The sequence below is a fragment of the Vanessa cardui genome, chromosome 13 (genome assembly GCF_905220365.1).
Source record: "Vanessa cardui chromosome 13, ilVanCard2.1, whole genome shotgun sequence".
NCBI lineage: Eukaryota > Metazoa > Arthropoda > Insecta > Lepidoptera > Nymphalidae > Vanessa > Vanessa cardui.
Genome location: NC_061135.1, coordinates 11,953,524 through 11,973,983, shown reverse-complemented (window position 1 = coordinate 11,973,983; position 20,460 = coordinate 11,953,524). Strand labels below are relative to the sequence as shown.

The window sequence follows — 20,460 nt, the reverse complement described above, 5'->3', positions numbered from 1 at the left end:
TATAAAAAGATTAATTTGTATTAAATTTAAATTATTATGTAATTTAATTCGTTGAAATATTAACTGCACATTTTTTGTTATATCTCTGTAGATTCATCATTCACATGATTGTGTGTGTGTGTAGTAGTGATTTGAATATGGCTTTAAGGATTATAAATTAATATTTTTTTCTCATATTGTCTTAATTACAAAAGAGTATTTTTTCTTGAATATAAATGTAAGTGTAGTTTCTGAGATCAATACATTCGAAGAGGTTAAAGCTCTTGAAATTAAATTTACAAACATAAAAATACACGTACAACTTCGTTTTTGTGTGCTCCATCAATAATATTCAAATTCAAATCCATTTATTCAATGCAGCATTCCCTTACTTATTGATAGTCAATGTAAAACTTGATCGGAAATGAAAATACATCGACCTGAGGTCGGGGAAAGAATACTCTCGTTTTTTTATATTGTTTACTATTTTCATTTTAATAGAAAATTAAGCAAATAGTTTGAATATTACTAATCAAGTTGGATGGGAATTTTAAAGACGATGATTGAAAATAGTGGATACATATTTAAGTATTGCTCAAAATATGAACTCTTGGAACTAATAACGGAAAAATATTGCCTATTATGACTCTTTTTGAAAAATTAACCAGATCTCTTGTCACTATTAAACATAGACGGCCTCCGTGTTCGAGTAGTGTGTACCGGTTTTCATGGGTACGCCAGTCCGAGATCCCAGGTTCGATTCCCGGCCGAATCGATGTAGAAAAGTTCATTAGTTTCCTATGTTGTCTTTGGTCTGGGTGTTTGTGGTACCGTCGTTACTTTTGAGGAATGTATGTGATATTGCCCAATAATTATTATTTACTATTATTAATAAAATGTTTTAAATGCAAATGAAACCAATATATAATTAAGAATATATAGTTAAAATCAAACTATTTAAAATTTTATTTGGTGTTACCACTGTGCTGATATTTTACTTTATTTAATATTTTGTGTTTCCGTTTGAAAGCGAGGGAGTTTATGTAACTACAGCTACAAGAGACATCTGGGATGACAATTCGGTGACGATTTGACCGTGTAAGGAATGATTAATTATTCTTTTAGCTTTTTAATACTTAATGCAAAAGACGAGTTCGTTTCTAATCATTCTCGCCAACCTTAAGAAAATGAAAAAAGAAATGTTAATATAGATAATTATCTTATAATATATATAAGAGCCGAGATAGCACAGTGGCCAGTGGCAAACGCATGTATCTTAACCGATGATTGTAAGTTCAAAACCAGGTAAGTATCACTGAATATTTCATTATTGTGTTTCAAATTCATCTAGTGTTTGGCTGTGAAGGAAAACATTGTGAGGAAATCTACATGGGTCTAATTTCGACGAAATACTGCCACATGTGTATGCCACCAACCCGTATTGGAACAGCGTGGTGAAATATGTTGAAGTCTTCTCCTCAAAAGGAGAGGTGGCCTTAGACCAGCAAAGCGAATATTACAGGCTTTACAGACTGTTAATGTAATGTAATCTTATAATAGAACAATCTAGACAAGGCTAATGTATATAATCATCCTCAGATTGTTTCTTATCTCACGCCATCGAGACTTCTTTTTGATGTCTCCTCAACATCAACTTAATCATCATATATTTTAATATTTTCAAAGCTCTCGGTCCAAAAGATCAAAGGCGTTTTTTGCGTACAGAAAATGGTTTTTGTTATTTATTCACTTTTAGGTTACGCGACGCGTATTTTATATTTATTACTCGGGTACTAACCACAATCGTTTTTTTTTTCATATTCTCGGACAAAATTGCATCTGCCGTGGTCACGGGCTGTCTTTTAGTAAAAAAATGCATGATCGTTATTAAATTCCGAGTATCATATAGACGCTTTCAATTTTTCTAATATTTTGATTTAAAAAATATCCACAGTACAATTGTCCCAATCCCTTATCCCAATTTATTTTCCATCGATGCAGCGTCTATTCTTCTTCCATACTTTTCCTGCACAATTTGTCGAAGTAGTAAAAAAAAATAGCAAATATGATTAAAATTAAAATTGATCACTTTATAGCATAAAAAAAATTTAACAAAAAGAAAAACCGACTTCAAACAAAACACTATTTTAAAACAAATGAATATGCACGAAAAAGTAATAAAAATAATTGCGTATTCAACATATTTTTTAGAGTCTTCCTAAGTTAAATGAAATGAAAAATATTAGACTACTTAAAAGTCGATTATCGATTATATCATGTAGTTATAGTTATTGGTATATTTGGAGCCGGTGTCAGCCAATAAAACCCTACAGTATATTTTTAAAAAATAGTGTGATTCAAGGGGAAGGTTTGTGTATATAATACATGAACAATATAGTAAAGAAACACTGATAATTTTAGAAGTTTGCGATGTGATGTCGTATATAAACAAATTCTGTAGTATATTTAGTATCAGTATTGCACCCGTGCGAAACCGGGGTGGGTAGCTAGTTGATTATAATATTCGACTATGATAATTACGTAAACATGACACATTACGGAAGGTGACTCAAATATCCAAATAATCTATAAATAAAAGACTCGACCGAGTATCGCTAACGTGCTCCTCAGAATTGTTCCGTTCCCTTCCGTTCCGTTACTTTGTCATGGATCCTGTGCTCAGAACCTTACCAAACTTTCACCAAATTACCCTTGAAGTATATATTTTATAATAAAAAAAGAATTATCAAAATTGGTTAACGTGATTTTCAGTTATTCACCTATTTGTCGCGTATATACATAATGCAAATTTAAGACTTATGTCGTTTTCACATGGATACCATCATCGGAAAAAAAAATAAAAAAATGGGACCCCACGGGAAGCACTATCTTTCAAACAAAAAAAAAATTATCAAAATCGGTCCACCCAGTGAAAAGTTATGAGGTAACAAACATAAAAAAAAAAAAAAAAAAAATAAATAAATACAGACGAATTGATAACCTCCTCCTTTTGGAAGTCGGTTGATGAATTGGAAATGCTGTGGTTGGTTCATTATAAAATGTGCATAGCAATGATAAGTCAGTTTTTTATGGCTTGGCTAACTAGCTCATCTGATAGAGTGACCCAGTGACCAGGCCTCAAAGTCACCTGTAATACCAGAAGACTAGCAGGTGAGTTGCCAATCTTGAAAAAAATAGTAAGTTATTTTCTTGAAGGAAGTCAAATCGGTTCAGATACTTGTTCCATAATGCAGAATGTTACGACCAGTTAGCCGTTTGACCACAACCCTACTTGGGATTGTTTTTGCTGGTGAGCCTGGTGCCAGTCAAATGTATATTTACGCCATCACATTAAAAACTTTTAACATTATTATCAGTGTTTCTTTAATATATTGTCCATGTATTATATACAAAAACCTTCCTCTCAAATCACTTTTATCTATATGAAACACATAGGTACATAGAAACAGACAGCGGCAAGCGACTTTGTATTATAACGATAATAATGATTATCTACCTCCTTATAATGTCTATAAGAGCATGTAGCTACAAAACTTGTTTTATATTTTAATAATAATAAAATGTTCCTTATATAAAGAAAACTTAATTACTGTTTAAGTAAAGATATATTTTACTTACATTCTGTAAACTTACAAACAAATGCGTTGTACCAAGTTTTAGCAGGGAAACTTCCATCCAACAATACTGGGCCAGACGCTCTTAACTATTCATAGTCTATCCTTGTAAATAGTTTAGGTAAATTTATACTGTATTACATGAGTCTGAATATTATAATAAACGTATATTTTTTAACCAAAATTCTTAGCACGAATATTATCAAATTAGATTTTAGCTCATGTTACCTATTTGTAAAATTTGAAAACTAAAGTATCATCTCATAGTATCTCAACTGTGGATTTCCATTTATAGGCACCTTAGCAGTTGCCTTTTGTTTCTTTTTCACCAATTTGCCCAACGCGTGCTCTCTGTCCATATATTGGACTGACACGAAAAGCATAATCGAATATTTAATATATTTTCTAAGATTCTACGCAAATTGTGAATTAAATGGTCTTATTAATAATATATTGGCTACATCGTATAATATGTAGATAGAAAAATCTTTTAGAAATGAGATAGAATTTTACGTTATATTTTTGAATTTCATGCATTTCTTGGATTTCTACCACACACGAGGGAGCGATAAATTTAAAAATTCTAATGTTATCTTAGTAGTTTCGACGTTCAATATTCAAATTGATGAATCAGCGTTTTTCACGTTTCGAAACCAGTATTATTTGAGAATAATCCAAGGATATTATTTCCCAGTTTCTCTAGATGTTAGATATATAAATGTATATATTAAACGTATCTACTATGAAAATCTATACATATATGTAGTTATCAAAATACTCTTTATTGTACACCAGTAAATAAATCATATATAGCGGCCTTATCGCTAACACAGCGATCTCTTCCAGGCAACCTTAAGGTAGAGGAAAACAGATATAGAAAGAGGTATGAGGTAGATATTATTACTTAGATTAGATATAGTTACTTTAGTATTTCAAAAATTTAAAAAAATACTACAGAAAGATAAGAAAATCGGGGTTTATCTCTGAGTATTAAAAGTAAACAGAATCGATTTCCTTTATAAACATTTCACTGTAAAAGTCGAAGTGATATTGACTTAATCAAGTAATCGCTTTGAGGCACCCAATCAGACCCAGCTTAGTTGACTTGGAAAAAAGTACATAGCATTCCGTTTCAACTCCAGGGCTCTAGGCTTTTTAATGAATGTGCCTTTACAGCTTAAATTTTATTTTATTTATATTCGTTTTATTTATATACCTCTGAGTAAAAGCATAAACTGAAGTTCAGAGCCACCTGAGACGTGAAATTCTCGATTTTAAACTTGCTGTCTATAATTATTAGTAAAACCTTTTTGCGCTCACAAACTTTTTGGCTTGGAGGAAAAATTATGATTAAATAATTTCAATACACGTTCCGTCCAAGTAATGAAAATTATAGCAATTATATTTGAATAAACTTAATAATCGTGAAACCTTCGATTTAAATATTGACATACTAATAAAATTGAAACTCGTCAAACACTTGTCATATCATGTCCTATGAATATTATCATAATTGAGGAAGAACATAAAATAATATAGAAAATATTTTTAATCATAAGAATTCATTTGAAATATCATTAAATGAACCTGAATTCATTTATATATGTGTTAAGCTAATTGGGTCTAAAATGAAACCTTGAGGAACACCTAAAAACAAAGTAACCAAAAGAGATTAATTTGTTTCATACACATTATCACCACTTGCAATAACAACGTTATGAATGAAATTGATTTCAATCAATGCTAGTTTTTCGTTTGAAATAATATGTTTTGTTCCAACAGTTGATTGCTTTACGCGGCTAAGTCTGGACAGTGCGGTGAAACTTTATTTATAAATCCATAACCTTTCAACACAGATTCCATTTCAATTCTCGCGTCCCCAGTGGTTTAGTTAAATGAGTTTTGCACTCGTATCGATAGTTTGAAAACTAGATGAGTTTTCAATATCTATAGAATTGAGTTGTAATTATAATGATCATTTTATCATAACTTCGATACAGATATTTGACATCGATAAACCGCTAGGACTAGGTAGTTATAATCTGTATGAGTAGTACTTGTAAATTTACTTGTGTGTCACATCTATATGAATGTTGTATGGGTTTGCGTGTGTGTGTGTGTGTAAATGTCGAAATGCGTTACTTTTTTTATGAAATAGGTGGCAAACGAGCAGGAAGCTCACCTGATGGAATGTGACTACCACCGCCCATGGACATCTGCAACACTAGGGGGATTGCAGGTGCGTTGCCGGTCTTTAAAATACCGGCGTTTAAATAGGATTTTTTTTTCTCTGGTTAGACAGAAAAATAATACTTTATTGTACATACATATTTATTTGGAAATGCAGTATTATAGTCTCAATATTACTTAGCCGTACTATTTTTACCTTTTCGACCCTTTAGTTACTAGATTCACATTACCCCTAAAACTACATTCAGAAAACACCGTTTGACTTCTAAATATGATGTTTACTTTTGAATATATAAAATCCGCTTCTTGTAAATATTTGAGTTACACAATAAGTAGAAATAAAAAGTGAGTCCAAAAATTTCATATCTTGCCAGTTTTAACCAAGTCTATTGCTGTTTCATTTATTTTTAAGAAAGATCATCTTTGTAAGAATTGTAAAGCCAAAAAAGTGACCGAGACATAAAATTCTAACTAGGTCAAACAATTATAAATTAAATTAAATACACATTCCCTGGTCGTTTCGAAACCAACGAAACAATCAAAATATAAATAAACCTTATTAAGTATTGATAATATTAAGGATAATTTATTCGTAAACTCGAAGTTTTAATCTAATGGAAGTGAACAGGAAGTGAGATCCGTTTTAACGAAGGGATTTTAGTTGTAGTTCGGGATAATCCGACGTTCCGATTTTGAAACTATTCACGTTTCGAAGCAAACGATTTTGTATTAATTTTATATCACCATTAAACTAATGGAAGCGTGATCTTTGAACCGTTTCATATATATCGTTTTAAGCGGATTAAGCTTAATTGTAATTTGTTTGATAGATTAGAAGGTAAACCAAACTAATGCATTGGACAAAACGTTTCACATTGAATACAATTTTGTGAATATTAGGAAATTAGAAGTTCAGTAATTTCTGGTTTTATAACCTATTCATTATGTATGCATTTAATTTACATATATTTTTATTACTAGAAAATATTGGCATTCGAGAAATTTAATGTGAACTATTATTTAGTGCTAGCTAAAGAATTTAGATGTGATATTCATTGAGGTTTGGAAGTTTGAGAATATTTGAAAAAACAGTGTCTTCCTCAGCAGTTTATATTCGTCCACTGCTGGACGAAGCAGGCTTGTCCAAATTCGCGCTACTGTGATATTTCTTCGACTGAAAAGAGTGTAGTATTTTAAAATGAATACTTACAACGTCGATGAGTTGACTAAGCCTCAGTCCCATCTTTACGGTGAGCCGGTCTGAGTTGTTGCCCACGGGCCGAATCAATCTGTTGTAGTTTGAAAGGAGGTCGTCGTATAGCCGCTTCGCTTCAGGGTTTGCGACGCTTAAGCGGCCCCACACGCACAGGACTCCGACCACAAACGCCAACACCATCTTAGGCTAACACCACCCCTGTGAACAATAATCATACCTTAAAAATGTGTACAATTTCAATAAAATTATTTTTAAATAAATATAACCGTCTTAAATTAAAAATCAAATTCAAAGTATATTTTATTCAAGTAGGCATTTACAAGCACTTTTGAATTGTCATTTAACAACTGCTTTAAGTGAAGCTATCATCGGTTCGGGAAGTAAATTATATCGAGAAGAACCGGCAAGAGCATAATAATTTTAGATGCAATGTGTACATCAATGTATGTATATATAGGTACCGACTTATTCACGTCTTATTGACTAATCGGATGAATAAACAATAATATATAAATGCCTATAGATTTGAAATTACATTTAGTAATTTTTCGATTCGATAAATAATCCTAATGTTTGTAACAAATTATGCATTATTTACGCGCGGGTAAATATGAACTAGCAAATTACATCAATTAACCAATACCATGATTTGATCGAACGTTTCTAATTATGAAATATAATATGCTTATAAATGACATTTGCGTCAAAGTCATAGCTATAATTACAGTATTAAACAGAAATTAGTTGAAAGCGAAAAGAATATTTCGCGTTGAGCTGTCGGTAGGGGCCAATAAATTATTTTGAAATTAATTTGGTTTCAAATTTCAGCAGCACTTGTTGTTTGTATGGTTGGTGATTTTGTGAAGCTGTATATCATTTTGTTAATCGATTTTCGTATTTACTCGTTGCTTTGTTTACGTTTTTTGGATAATTCGAGCTTTATATACTTGATGTCAGCCTACTCGATCTAGTCGATTCTATTCATAAAGACGTCAAACGTTGTTATAAATAGAATCGATTCGATAGGGATTGTTTTTGTTTACGCATATGAAAAAATCGTTAAAAGTATTTTGTACTGTAACATTAGATGTTAAGAATGAGTGTATCATTGATCGCGATGGATCCAAGTACGTGGAAACATCACAGAATTAACATGTTCCTAGTTTTTGTCTCGGAAGTTAATGAAAACGTCGTCAGGAAACCTATTCCGAATGAATAAAGCTGCACGCTAGTATTAGAGCGTTGCAATTGAAATATTAAAGAATTTAAACTGTATTTCTCTTTCCGTTCCGTTGAAATTAACGGTGCACTTTAAAGGAATGTGAGTCCTTATCTAAATTATGGCGAAAGGGTTTAAATGTAAGATTAGCTTGTGAAACAATAGCAAGCTATAAATAGCTGTTGTAAATCTATCACAACTCGGTAAAGATAAGACGATTGTGTATAGTATTGTTGGAAGAATTATTTTACGAATGTTTAATTTTAAGGGATACTCACGTCGAAGGCCTGAATATACCAAATTACTTTCGAATATTATAATCGAAATATATTTTTAAGTTAATTACTTTAACAGCGATTTTTTGCATTTTGCATTTCTGTAATAAAACAACATACAACAACAATAACAACAGCCAGTAAATTTCCCACTGCTGGGCTAAGGCCTCCTCTCTTTTTGAGGAGAAGGTTTGGAACACATTTCACCACACTCTTTCAGTGCGGTTTGGTAGAATACACACGTAACAGAAATTCTATAAAATAGACTTATGCAAGTTTCCCCTCGATATTTCCTTCACCGCCGAGAACGAGATGAATTATAAACACATGACTATTCAGTGGTTCTTGCCTGTGTTTGGAACCCGCAATCATCGGTTAAGATGCACGCGTTCTAACCACTGGGTCATCTCGGCTTTTTGTAACACATGTAATCATATCCTTACCAGCAATTGTAATCTATAGTTAGTTTTGTAAAAATATTGTTTTAAATTCAGTCTAATGCGGATTGGTATGGCGCTAATGAAACCGACTTACATTAATTCAGTGTGATCTTAGCTTTAATAAACATCGAAAATTATAAATTGTTAATTATGATAACTCAATGCTAATTTAATAAATACTTTGATTAAGATAAATTTCATCTAAAATTCATTTAATAATATCAAAAGAAAACTTTTTGTGTTTATTTTAAATAAATTAAAAAACAGAAATAAATAAAACGCCAGTAAAACATCACAAACGTAGCTAATATTCTTTTTAATAAAAGAAAAATTCTCTCGCAAAACTCCGAATGTAAATTACAAAATTTTATGAATCTTAAGACTTTGGCCTCGTATTTTGTCTTGAGGCGAGACGTAATTTTAAACAAAAGTTGATAAAGGCCAGCGTACATAACTTATCCGTACATAACTTTTAAGGAATCTCTTAGTACAATTTTAATTCGTTGAGTCGGAACTGAATGTCGTTTTGTGTTTTTATCTTGAGCGAATTTAATACGAATTACATTTGGTCGCCATTTTCTTCTTTTTTTTTTTTAATTTATCAGCATTAAATATCTTTTGATTCACCTGACTTTGCTTACTTATCTTATCTTTTATATGTTTTGGAGCTTATACAGTGGTAGTAATACATTTGATTGAACACTGTAGCACGATGATTCAAAGGCTTTTTTGAGCGTACTTGAATAAATAATATTTTGATTTTGATTTTAGATTCTTTCAATGAGCTAAAGATGAATTCCTATTGTTCGAAATTTAAATTTTCTTCAATGTAGTTCATGTTTATTTAAGCTAGCTCCAAATATTTAATACCATATTTTCTAAATAGGATTATGTAGGATATTACTTTCCTTTATTAAAATATTACAAGCTACATTTTAGCTCACTGGTTATATAATTAGATTTTTTAGTTTGTATTAAATTGACTTGTTGCAGATTTATGCAAGTTGGTTGAATAGGTATTATTCTACAAACATAATTAGAGTTTCGTATCTAGGTGGTTGTATATAAGAACTAAGTATGTGAATCGACATATTATGCAGTTTTATTTTTTTCTTATTATGCTTTATTAGTTAAAACTCATTAATAAATTAGTTAGCTAGGATGGCCCACCACTTTATATATGTGCTTAATTTATAAATCATCTCGTGCTCGGCGGTGAAGGAAAACATCGTGAGGAAACTTGCATGTGTCTAATTTCATCAAAATTCTGCCACATGTGCATTCCACGAACACGCATTGGAACAGCGTTATATTCCAAACACTCTCCTTAATGGAAGAGGAGGCCTTATACCAGCAGTGGGTAATTTACAGGCTGTTACTTTACTTTACTTTTTTACTTTTATGCTTCATTAGATTATAGAAGTAAGAGAAAGTAGGGGTTTAATGTCGTTGTCAGTGTCAAAACGTTTCCGGACCCGGCACGTGAAAGAGTTAGGTCCAACGCTCGCTAATAGATAGTTTTACTAACAAAATAATTCAACATGAAAAATTATAATTAATCTAACATTATATATGAGTTCAATTACACTACTATCAAATTAATAAATCAATATAAATTATATCAATATATATTAGAGGTATATTAATTTTGTACAGAACACTTATGAATTAAATTATTTTATCATAAATCATCTGTCAAGTAAAGGTTTGAGAAGACGAACCCAACTCATATGATAATGATGTCACTTGTCATCTACAAGTATCAAGACTATTTTTTGAGTACGGATGTGACAATTTAGAGATATATAAGTGTTATCTTATATATAAATGAATACACATTCTACATAATATTTAAACGAGATAAACCAATAACGTTATGACGTCATTGTTATCTTCAAGGGACTATATTAATTCAATTCAAGTCTTTGAAGTTCTTTGAGCGATAAAGTCTAATACAACAAGCAAATTGTCTGGTTAACGGTCAAAGGAATACGATATTTGTATTATATTTTAACAAAATATCTCTTGATAAAATGTATAATTTTTCGACTAAGATTATTTTTTTATGGTTTAGGGTGGCGGACGAGCATATGGGCCACCTGATTGTAAGTGGTCACCATCACCCATAGACAATGACGCTGTAAGAAATATTAACTATTCCTTACATCGTCAATGTGCCACCAACCTTGGGAACTAAGATGTTATGTCCCTTGTGCCTGTAGTTGCACTGGCTTACTCACCCTTCAGACCGGCATACAACAATACTGAGTACTGTTATTTGGCGGTAGAATAACTGATGAGTGGGTGGTACCTACCCAGACGGGCTTGCACAAAGCCCTACCACCAAGTATTATTATTATTTATATGAGTAAATTTATTGGCCACAAATAGTGTTAAACTAAATACAGACTCTATAAGCTATCAGTGACGGTCAACTATTTACAAAGCTGATGTTTATGAACTAAAACTACATTAACAAGAAAATACAATAATACTAGAAGAACATTACAAGGGAATAAAAATAAACCGATCAGAAAATAGAACCAGGACGACTGAACAAGACGTATTAGTTGTCAATAAATCAAAAATCAACGGTTTGAACAAAGACTGACGTTGAAAACTTAACAGTTTTATTTTACAATTGGCATTTATATCGCACGAGTGCGCTCCGATGCGGTCCGAATGGGATTGGATGTCATCTTGTTGCTGCCAAATTCGAATAAACCGGCTGATAAACTCCTATATATGACATTTTATTGTGATTTCACAGTCTTGCATTATTTTATAATAAATATTCGTGATGTAAAACTTAGTAATAGTTATAATTTTATGTTAAGTAAATCGTTGAGGATATGAATTAGATAGAATGAAATGGATAAAAAAAAATTGGCAATACTATTTAAAATTGCAAACGATGAGTTAAATTAAAGTATGTTAACATTTTAAAAGTTAAGCCTATAAAAACCATCGAGCCCTTTTCATCAATTTTAATAATAATGTATCGCTAACTAGCGACTATGTATGCAATGGTGATACTAAATATACTACAGAATTCGTTTATAAACGGCATTATAGTAGCAAGTTCTAAAATGATCAGTGTTTCTCTACTATATTATATATACATACAAAATCTTCCTTTCGAATCACTCTATCCACTAAAAAACCGTATCAAAATCCGTTGCGTAGTTATAAAGATCTACACATACAGCGATAAGCGAGCTTTATTTTGTACAATGTATTTATGGTTAATTGATAAAAAATACAAAGTTGCTTCGACAACGAAATCCTAAAACCATAAATTCATTTCAAACAACCGTCGAGTAGAAAATCGAGACGATGACGGAAATCAAATGACGCGATCCTCGTCGTCACCGGAAGTCTGTAGATGATGTCGTTGTCCAACTTCCGGTTTCCATGAAGGGGTTGAATATAAGGGTAGATAATGTCTTTGTGTGTTGCGACATAGGTCTCTGTTTAGAGTTTGTTGATATGTAGAGTGGATTTTATTTTAAAACACATTATAATATAATTTTTTTAAAGTACAATTTTGTACGTATATTTACATATAATGCACATATTACACGTGAATTGTTCAAAATCGTAATAGTCACCTAATGAGGTTGTAGTTGATATATACATGTGTATATATTACCTACAGCCATTTTTATTGAGTCTTCTTATTTGAATCAACACTCTGAATCTAAGCTAGTAAAATTATTCAAAAATAATTATAATTATACTTCATTTTAAATACTACATTTTTATTTATTTATTATAAAAAAGTTTTTACATAAATAAATGGGTCTCGCCAAGCTGTTATGCTTAACGGCGAGACGCGTTCGTTATTACTAAAAAAATGTTTTTAGCATAAATACAAATTAGTTACCCATACACACAATATATCACATACGTTTTAGCCAAAGAAACAAATATCGCTTTACGTTATAGATAAAAGCAACGTTAGATGACAGAAACTGTATAAATCATTGTTGAAACAGCAGTCGCGAAGTTTGTACAGGCAGGCTGGTTATCTTCAGCTCGGCGAGTACAAGCCTTCGAGGCTTGTTAGAATAATAACGGTATTACGAAGCAAAGACCTGACAATCTCTAACTGGAATGTTATATCCGTATTTGTAATTGAGAACAGTTTTTTCTAAGTCTTACAGATGAGGATCGTAATATATGTATTTTTTAAAAGTAAGTTCTTAAGTGCACTTTTTATTTTACTATCGATTTTATTATATATAATTCTTTTGTTAAATAACAATCTACTACTACCATCTAATTTTTCACCAATTAATATATGTTGTATATCATAACACACACACTAACACGTGAAATTTTATTAAAATATATTATTTGATTTGGACTTTGACTAATAGACTTGTTTATTTATTTTGTATAAAACTTATAAGCTGGTCGTCGTCCATACAATAGCATTGAATATTATATACATATGTATATAGAATAAATATTTACGTAAACAAACGGACAAAAAGTCAGACAAAAATGACAGTAATTATTGTTTTAGTTTCAATAACTTATGAGTAGATGTTTTTAAATATATTAACTCAAATAAAAGCATTTGTAGGATGCTTATTTGTTTGTCACGAAACACTTACAAAACAGTTTTGTTTTTTTTTAAATATTATCTTATATCATTTTCTATTCACGAATGTTTAACAATATTTGCTTATAAAAGCTAAAGTTAAGCGGAGAGCAGTCAAGTTGACTTCAAAAGCCTTTGCAACAGGTATCAAGTTAATCGAGTGAAGTGTTCACAAAAGGTAGACAAAAAATATATATGAAAAAAGGCGATCAGAAACAAGTCACACCTTTACAATGAAAATTATCTTTTTGATACATATTTTTTTTACTAGATTAAAAACGTTCTATAATTAATATTTCAAGGGTTATGAGTATACATATATAAAATTATAATACTTTTTAGAACTAGGTCTACAATAACACACATTAAATTTTGAAAGGAGGTATAACGAATTGGATTTGTTGTATGGTATAGGTTGGCGGACGAGCATATAGGCCACCTGATGGTAAGTGGTCACCATCACCCGTAGACAATGAAGCTATAAGAAATATTAACTATTCCTTACATCGTCAATGTGCCATCAACCTTGGGAACTAAGATGCTATGTCCTTTGTGCCTGTAATAACACTGGCTCACTCACCCTTCAAACCGGAACACAACAATACTGAGTACTGTTATTTGGCGGTAGAATAACTGATGAGTGGGTGGTACCTGCCCAGACAGGCTTGCACGAAGCCGTACCACCAAGTAATTTTTTTTCTTGGTAACACTAGTAGATAAATATTTTAAAAAAGTCTTTTTGACAAACTGAGTAGAAAAATAAACTGTTCTGTTTTATCTATTAATATAATATTATAGATCTTAATAAATATTATAGATCTTCAGACTATACTTGGTATCACCAACTCACCATATATTTTATGATCAAACAGTGATACTTAGTAGGATTGTGTTCTGATTTGAACGTCAAGTGGTCACTTGTAGTGTAAATACAGGCACAAGAGATATAGCGTGAAATTTCGTAAAGTTAGTAAAAACTGATTAAAATTTTAAACGGCTATAACTTCCATTAACAATGGTGACTTACCATGAAGTCCGTGCCCATCCATTCATACCCATTACAAATAAACAATCTGAACAAAACGTAAGACAAATATTTTCATATCATTTTTGTAATATCTAAATTCTTAACGATGTATCGTTATCTTTCAGAAACATTTCTAACGGAAACAAACTCAACTATAAATGTTGCAAAAGTACGAAATCAAGTATTTTTCGTCACACAGCTTAGCTTGCGTTTCTTGAAAATCGTGAGTCTCCTCCTTTGACAGTTGAAATCGATAAACTGATGTGATGGTGACCACTTCCCATCAGGTGGCCTATATGCTCGTCCGCCAACCTATACCATAAAAAAGAATATATCTTGCCGGAAAATGAACAAGTAAATTACGAATAAGTAGCATTTTAGCAATGTGTTAGTGTGTGTTGTTAGCATGAAACTGTTATTAACGTAGCAGTTATTAACGTTGTTCTCTTAGTATGCATCCTTAGTGACGCGTACCGTGCACGTGTATCCCTCAGCATAATGCAATTGTTCGTGTACGCGTCCCCACACCGAACAAGTTCAAACATTTCGAGTATTTGTTACGTGCACGGCGCACCCGTGTACGCGGTAGCCATTACTGGGCATTAAGGAACATTTACACGTAAGGAACATTCAAAATTTAAAAAGGTAATGTGTAATATATTTATTTACACAGATAAAAAAAAATAGAATTACATTCATTATCTAGTGGACATTAAACATTCTTGGAACTTACATTCAAAATTTAATTAAGTCAATTTTCAATGTATTTGTTTACATAGATAAAATAAAAAATAAGAATAATCATCCATTATCTAGTCTTTACTGAATGAATAAGATTAATGTAATTTTTTAATTTAATGTTTGATATTAAGAATAGGAATAATAATAAAATAAGAAGAATATTTGTACTTTTTTGCATTATTTCAATCTGACAGACGGGGATACTGACCGTTATACTACCGAGAATGAACCGAGATGCACGTCTATCTTGACCGATGTTTACGGGTTCAAACCCAGACAAGCACCACTGAATTTGATGTGCTTAATTTATGTTTGTACTTCATCTCGTGCTCGGCGGTGAAGGAAAAAATCGTGAAGAAACCTGCATGTGACTAATTTCATAGAAATTCTGCCACATGTGTAACCAAACCGCATTGGAGCAGCGTAGTGGAACAGACTCCAAACCTTCTTTTCAAAGGAGAGGCCTTAGCCCAGCTGTGGGAAATTTACAGGCTGTTGATAATGGGTTCAATTTAAAAATAGGCGCCATCCCATAATTTTAATCATAATAAAAAATAAATGAATCCGAACATCCCATTTCCAGAGTTATTCCAATATGATATACCAGACATAACTTTAATACTATAATGCGAATGTAATATTCAAAAGGATTTATAACATTCGAATCGTAAACACAGTTAAGCTGAAAACACACTGCACGTTTTCGCAAACATAAATTGCGACCCGGGACGCCACCGAGGGCGAGCGTGCAGTTTGAATTTTTAATACGTTGACAGTTTCCCGTGCAACTTGGAAGCATCCGAAAACATGCCTGATTCGGACTGGTTAATTTACTCTTGGCAAGTTTACTTGTAGAGAAGTTGCTCATATAAAACAGGGTTAAAAACTTTGTTTGCTTTCGTGCAATTTAAGATATAAGAAGTGTTTTCTTTATTGCCATTTTATATAAACGCCAATGTCAAAATAAAACTTTTTATCATAACGATTCAATGTGTCATTAGTCTTTATCGTAACGATTCAATGTGTCATTACTGTATGAAAGATGTACAAACACACTCTCGCATGTTTCTTGTGAGTAAGAACTATTGAACGATAAAACTACCATTGGTCTAGCTACACGGTCATCTATCGATAATCAGATTTGGAGGAGCCTTTCGGGCCAACGAGTTTTCGCGAGTGTTGACCGTTACCAAAATGTATATGCTTAGGAAATCTATATATACGATCTCATCGATGACGATGGATGATAATATTCAGGAAGTTTTTATTTTCTCCTGGCTCATGGCTGTTCATTGATTTTAGTCTACGAGGTAGACCTTACGGACATAATTAGTAAAACGTAAATATGTGTTTCTCCGATACTAAATTTTTGAATTGGCCGAAAATGAATAAGACAAAGATATTTATAACGTTCTAATTAATTATAACTCAAAATAATTGTAAGAACACCGTAGTGTCATATTTTTTTGTAAAGGCATAGACTATGAGGTTGCAATATAATCGCAAAAAAATAGCAAGTAACTTGCCTTGTCTAAATGAACCGTTACATTCTAGGTCTCTGGTATTTTTTTTCACAAAATGCCTCGTAACAGTTTACGTTAAATTTTGTATAGAAACGCAGCTCTTGAAGAAGACTGCATGAGGACGCTAGGACGAATGTCATATTAAATTCGTACTCTAGTACTAAAATGATGTACAAGCATTCATTGCAATGAATTATACTTAATTTTATGTGGTTCGTTATAGGATACTCTGTGTTTGAAAATATTAACTGCTTATTAAGCGTTAAAGGAACGCTCTTTACTTCATGTACATGACGATGAATGTGTCTCTATTGCAGCTATGAAGATTAGAAGTAGATTTTGATTTGAGTATATCCTCAAAATAGAATTCCAAGGATATTAAATAAAGCAAAATATATGTCACTTTATAAGTGTGTGTGTAAGGAAACACAAGTGAACTGATAATCCGATAGAACGGTAAATCTGACATGCTTAGAAAGAGATCTGGAGCCATTACTGAACGTCCTTTCCGATGTGAGGGAGTGATAACAAGATGCTTAGTGTAGTTTCAATTACTATATTTAATTAGCAACTAGCATTTCAAGCGAAATATAGGTACTTGTAATATTACAATTTTATAAGTCAATTGGAATAATAATTACAAATGTTTTAAACCTATCTATATTTCGTAATTGGAGCTCTATATTAGGACAGTAACCTAATAAAGAGTCAGAGTAATTTGCGTCAGTTATACCCTAAACGTCAATCATTTTGGAAAACTATTGACAAATACCAATTAAAGGATATGAACATGGCATATATACCTATTTCATATTTAACGTGGATCAAATATTTAATGAATATAAAACTAAAATATCAAAGAAAATTAATGATTATTAGTAAATTACTGCTGGGGAAATCAAAAGTTAATTTCACTTCACTGCAAAAATGTGCATTGTTTGATACAGTTTGCATATGGAATGTGCATTGTATGTGGAACAGTTCCTTAAAACTAATTAAGTTCCTTAAATAAACTTATCTATGATAAAGTATCGATCACAATAAATAAGAAATATTTATTCAGGATATGTTAGTTAATATTTAACAATACATTCTTATTCTGCGGTATGTACCGCAAACATCCCAAACTTTCGAATCATTATAATTATGGAAATTCTCTCCAACCCTTATCCGTTTGGCCGTGAACGTGACGTCGAGTGCTATTTATCAGGCGCGGGCTTTCTGATTTTAATTAAATGTCATTTTGTCACGTCATTTATTATTTCTAGAGCGAGATAACTAGCTATCACGATGACCAATTAATTTATATTAATATAGTTTATTAATATTCAAGCCTAATTTTATGCGGAATATTATATATTGTTTGTATTACGTATGGTAACTGTTTGTTTGTGATTTACTGACGTGACGTGTCTACATTGTGTATTTGTCATTGCAGGTCTAGCTGGGGTCAGTAAACAGTTGTAATGAAACTGAGTGGAACGTCAAGAATTGTGTTCAGCCGTTCATAATCAGATGTAGATAATCAGGTATAGATGGAAATATTTTATTAACCAAATAAATATGTTCAGATATAAAATGTAAATTGCATTCTATCGTTTTCATCTTAAATATTATCTATTAGAGAATGAGGTTACTATTTAGCGAAATTTTGTCTTAATATTTGATTCGCACTAAAGCATAATACAGTAAGTTAAAAAAAAAAAAAAATTCGATATATTTAAATATAATCGTGTCATTAATTTGGCAACACTGTACGAACCAAAAAAAAAAGAATAAAATACTTCAAAGCGTTCAACTCTTGTACAAAAGCAAAGGGACACTCAGTGTCAAGTGGCACAGACAAAATAAGGCCAAAACTTTCAACCGGTCAGTATTTTCCCGGGTCTTTTGGTGCGCTGTTTTGACCGACCCGTGTGGAAGCGTCACAACGACCCAGCGTCCATTACGTCGATGAATGATGCGTCGAGTGCAAATGCGTTTGATTGATAGGACGATACGTCGTATCGCGGTCAAACGGCTTTTGTTTGAAAAGTTTAAACCAAATTTTAATTGTCATGTTTTAGTCACAATACAGATTATAAATGATTTCCTAGACAATCTAAATGCGATAGGGTAAAATTAAAACACAATTTCTTTTAATATTTATGATAGAAATTCACAAATATATTTATTCATTCTCATCTATAAAAGCGAATACCACTCAATGATCTATCACGAAATCTCAGAAATAAAAAAAAAATTAACATTTGGCAAGTAGGTTCTCTATGAGGTGTAGTCATAAGCTAAGAACATTTTTACTCAATGAAATAAAACGAGGGTTGGAAGTTAGTGTTTCTTAAATTTCGCGACTCACAGTTTCAGCCAGTGAACGTAAAATGTTGTTTGTCTTAATGTGTGTAGAACATGATCTGTCCAATCCTGAGCCAATGTATATATTCTTTTGTATATTTTCAGCTTTTGCATTGCCTTTTATATCAGGAGTATGGTAGCTAATGCTAACGTTCATATCGTGTATACACGTTTTTATCATTTAACTTCAGTTTAAATTACGAAATGAAATGTATGAAATTAGTTTTAATCATAACGTTGTATACATAACACAGAATTAATGATGATTAATTGAGAATCACAATTAATCAATTGAGTTATTCAGATGAATAATTCCAGAACGGTATCTGTTTTATTATGATTCAAGGAAGAAAAAATATCAGAAGCAACTAATATATTATATTGTTTCAGAAGAATTTCGAGACACGTATATCGGACCATTTGTAGTGGAACCACGTGGTGAATTAAGCTCCTAATCCTTCCCCTTAATAAGAAGGGATGACTTCGCCCAGCGGAGAATTATCGACGGGTTCGTAGTAAATATTAAAAGATATTTTTATGACATTTATAGAAAGTGGTTTTGCCATTGGTAATATTAGTTCTATAGAAATACGTAGAATTCAGATTTATTGGATATTTCAGATTTTATCAATATTAGGTACTTGGGTGAATGTTGATGTGGTGTGTGGTAATCTAGAAATTGCTCTCAATATATCGAAAACGGGTTCCCTTCTAAAATTAATGGGTTTTTTTGAAAACTTTAATTCATATTTTAAACATTACATTTCATAAAGTATGTTGATCTGCTAGCAAGTCTTTTTTTTTACATCATCAAAGTGCAGCGCAGTATTTGATTGATACTACTAAATCATCAATAGCTGCAAAAAAAAAGAAAACGCAGATGAAAGAAGTACTGAACTGTTTTGTCTTTGAATACCGATTATTTATATTTATAAGAAGGATTTATTCAAACTTATCTAAACTACTTTATTCATTAATCAGAAAGCGCTTTACAGCAGCTGAGGGTATATGCTCCAAACAATCTTAGTTATATAACTGGCAAAATTGTTTCAGAATCAGCTGCTTGTAAAGCTTACTCCCTGTGAGTTGGTCTTAACTAATTTAGTAGGGAATATTCTTATCCCTTGAGGGTCGTCGCTGCATAGATTAGAGCTCGTGGCCTCAATATAATTATATTAGGCAGAAGATATATTTCAAGAACCAGTAAAAGTCAATACACTCAAAGTCTTACATGACTCGAAGAATAAGTAAATA

General features: G+C 31.7%; 1 protein-coding gene across 1 annotated transcript in view; it reads right to left on the bottom strand.

Annotated features, from left to right (window-relative positions):
* LOC124534594 (acetylcholine receptor subunit alpha-like 1) overlaps positions 1 to 20,460 on the bottom strand; it is a 206,656-nt gene that overhangs the window by 69,913 nt on the left and 116,283 nt on the right. Inside the window, exon 2 of the mRNA XM_047110518.1 lies at positions 7,015 to 7,218. Coding sequence (XP_046966474.1) covers positions 7,015 to 7,200 — 186 coding nt within the window. The 5' untranslated portion in view covers positions 7,201 to 7,218. The remainder of the gene's footprint in view (positions 1 to 7,014; positions 7,219 to 20,460) is intronic.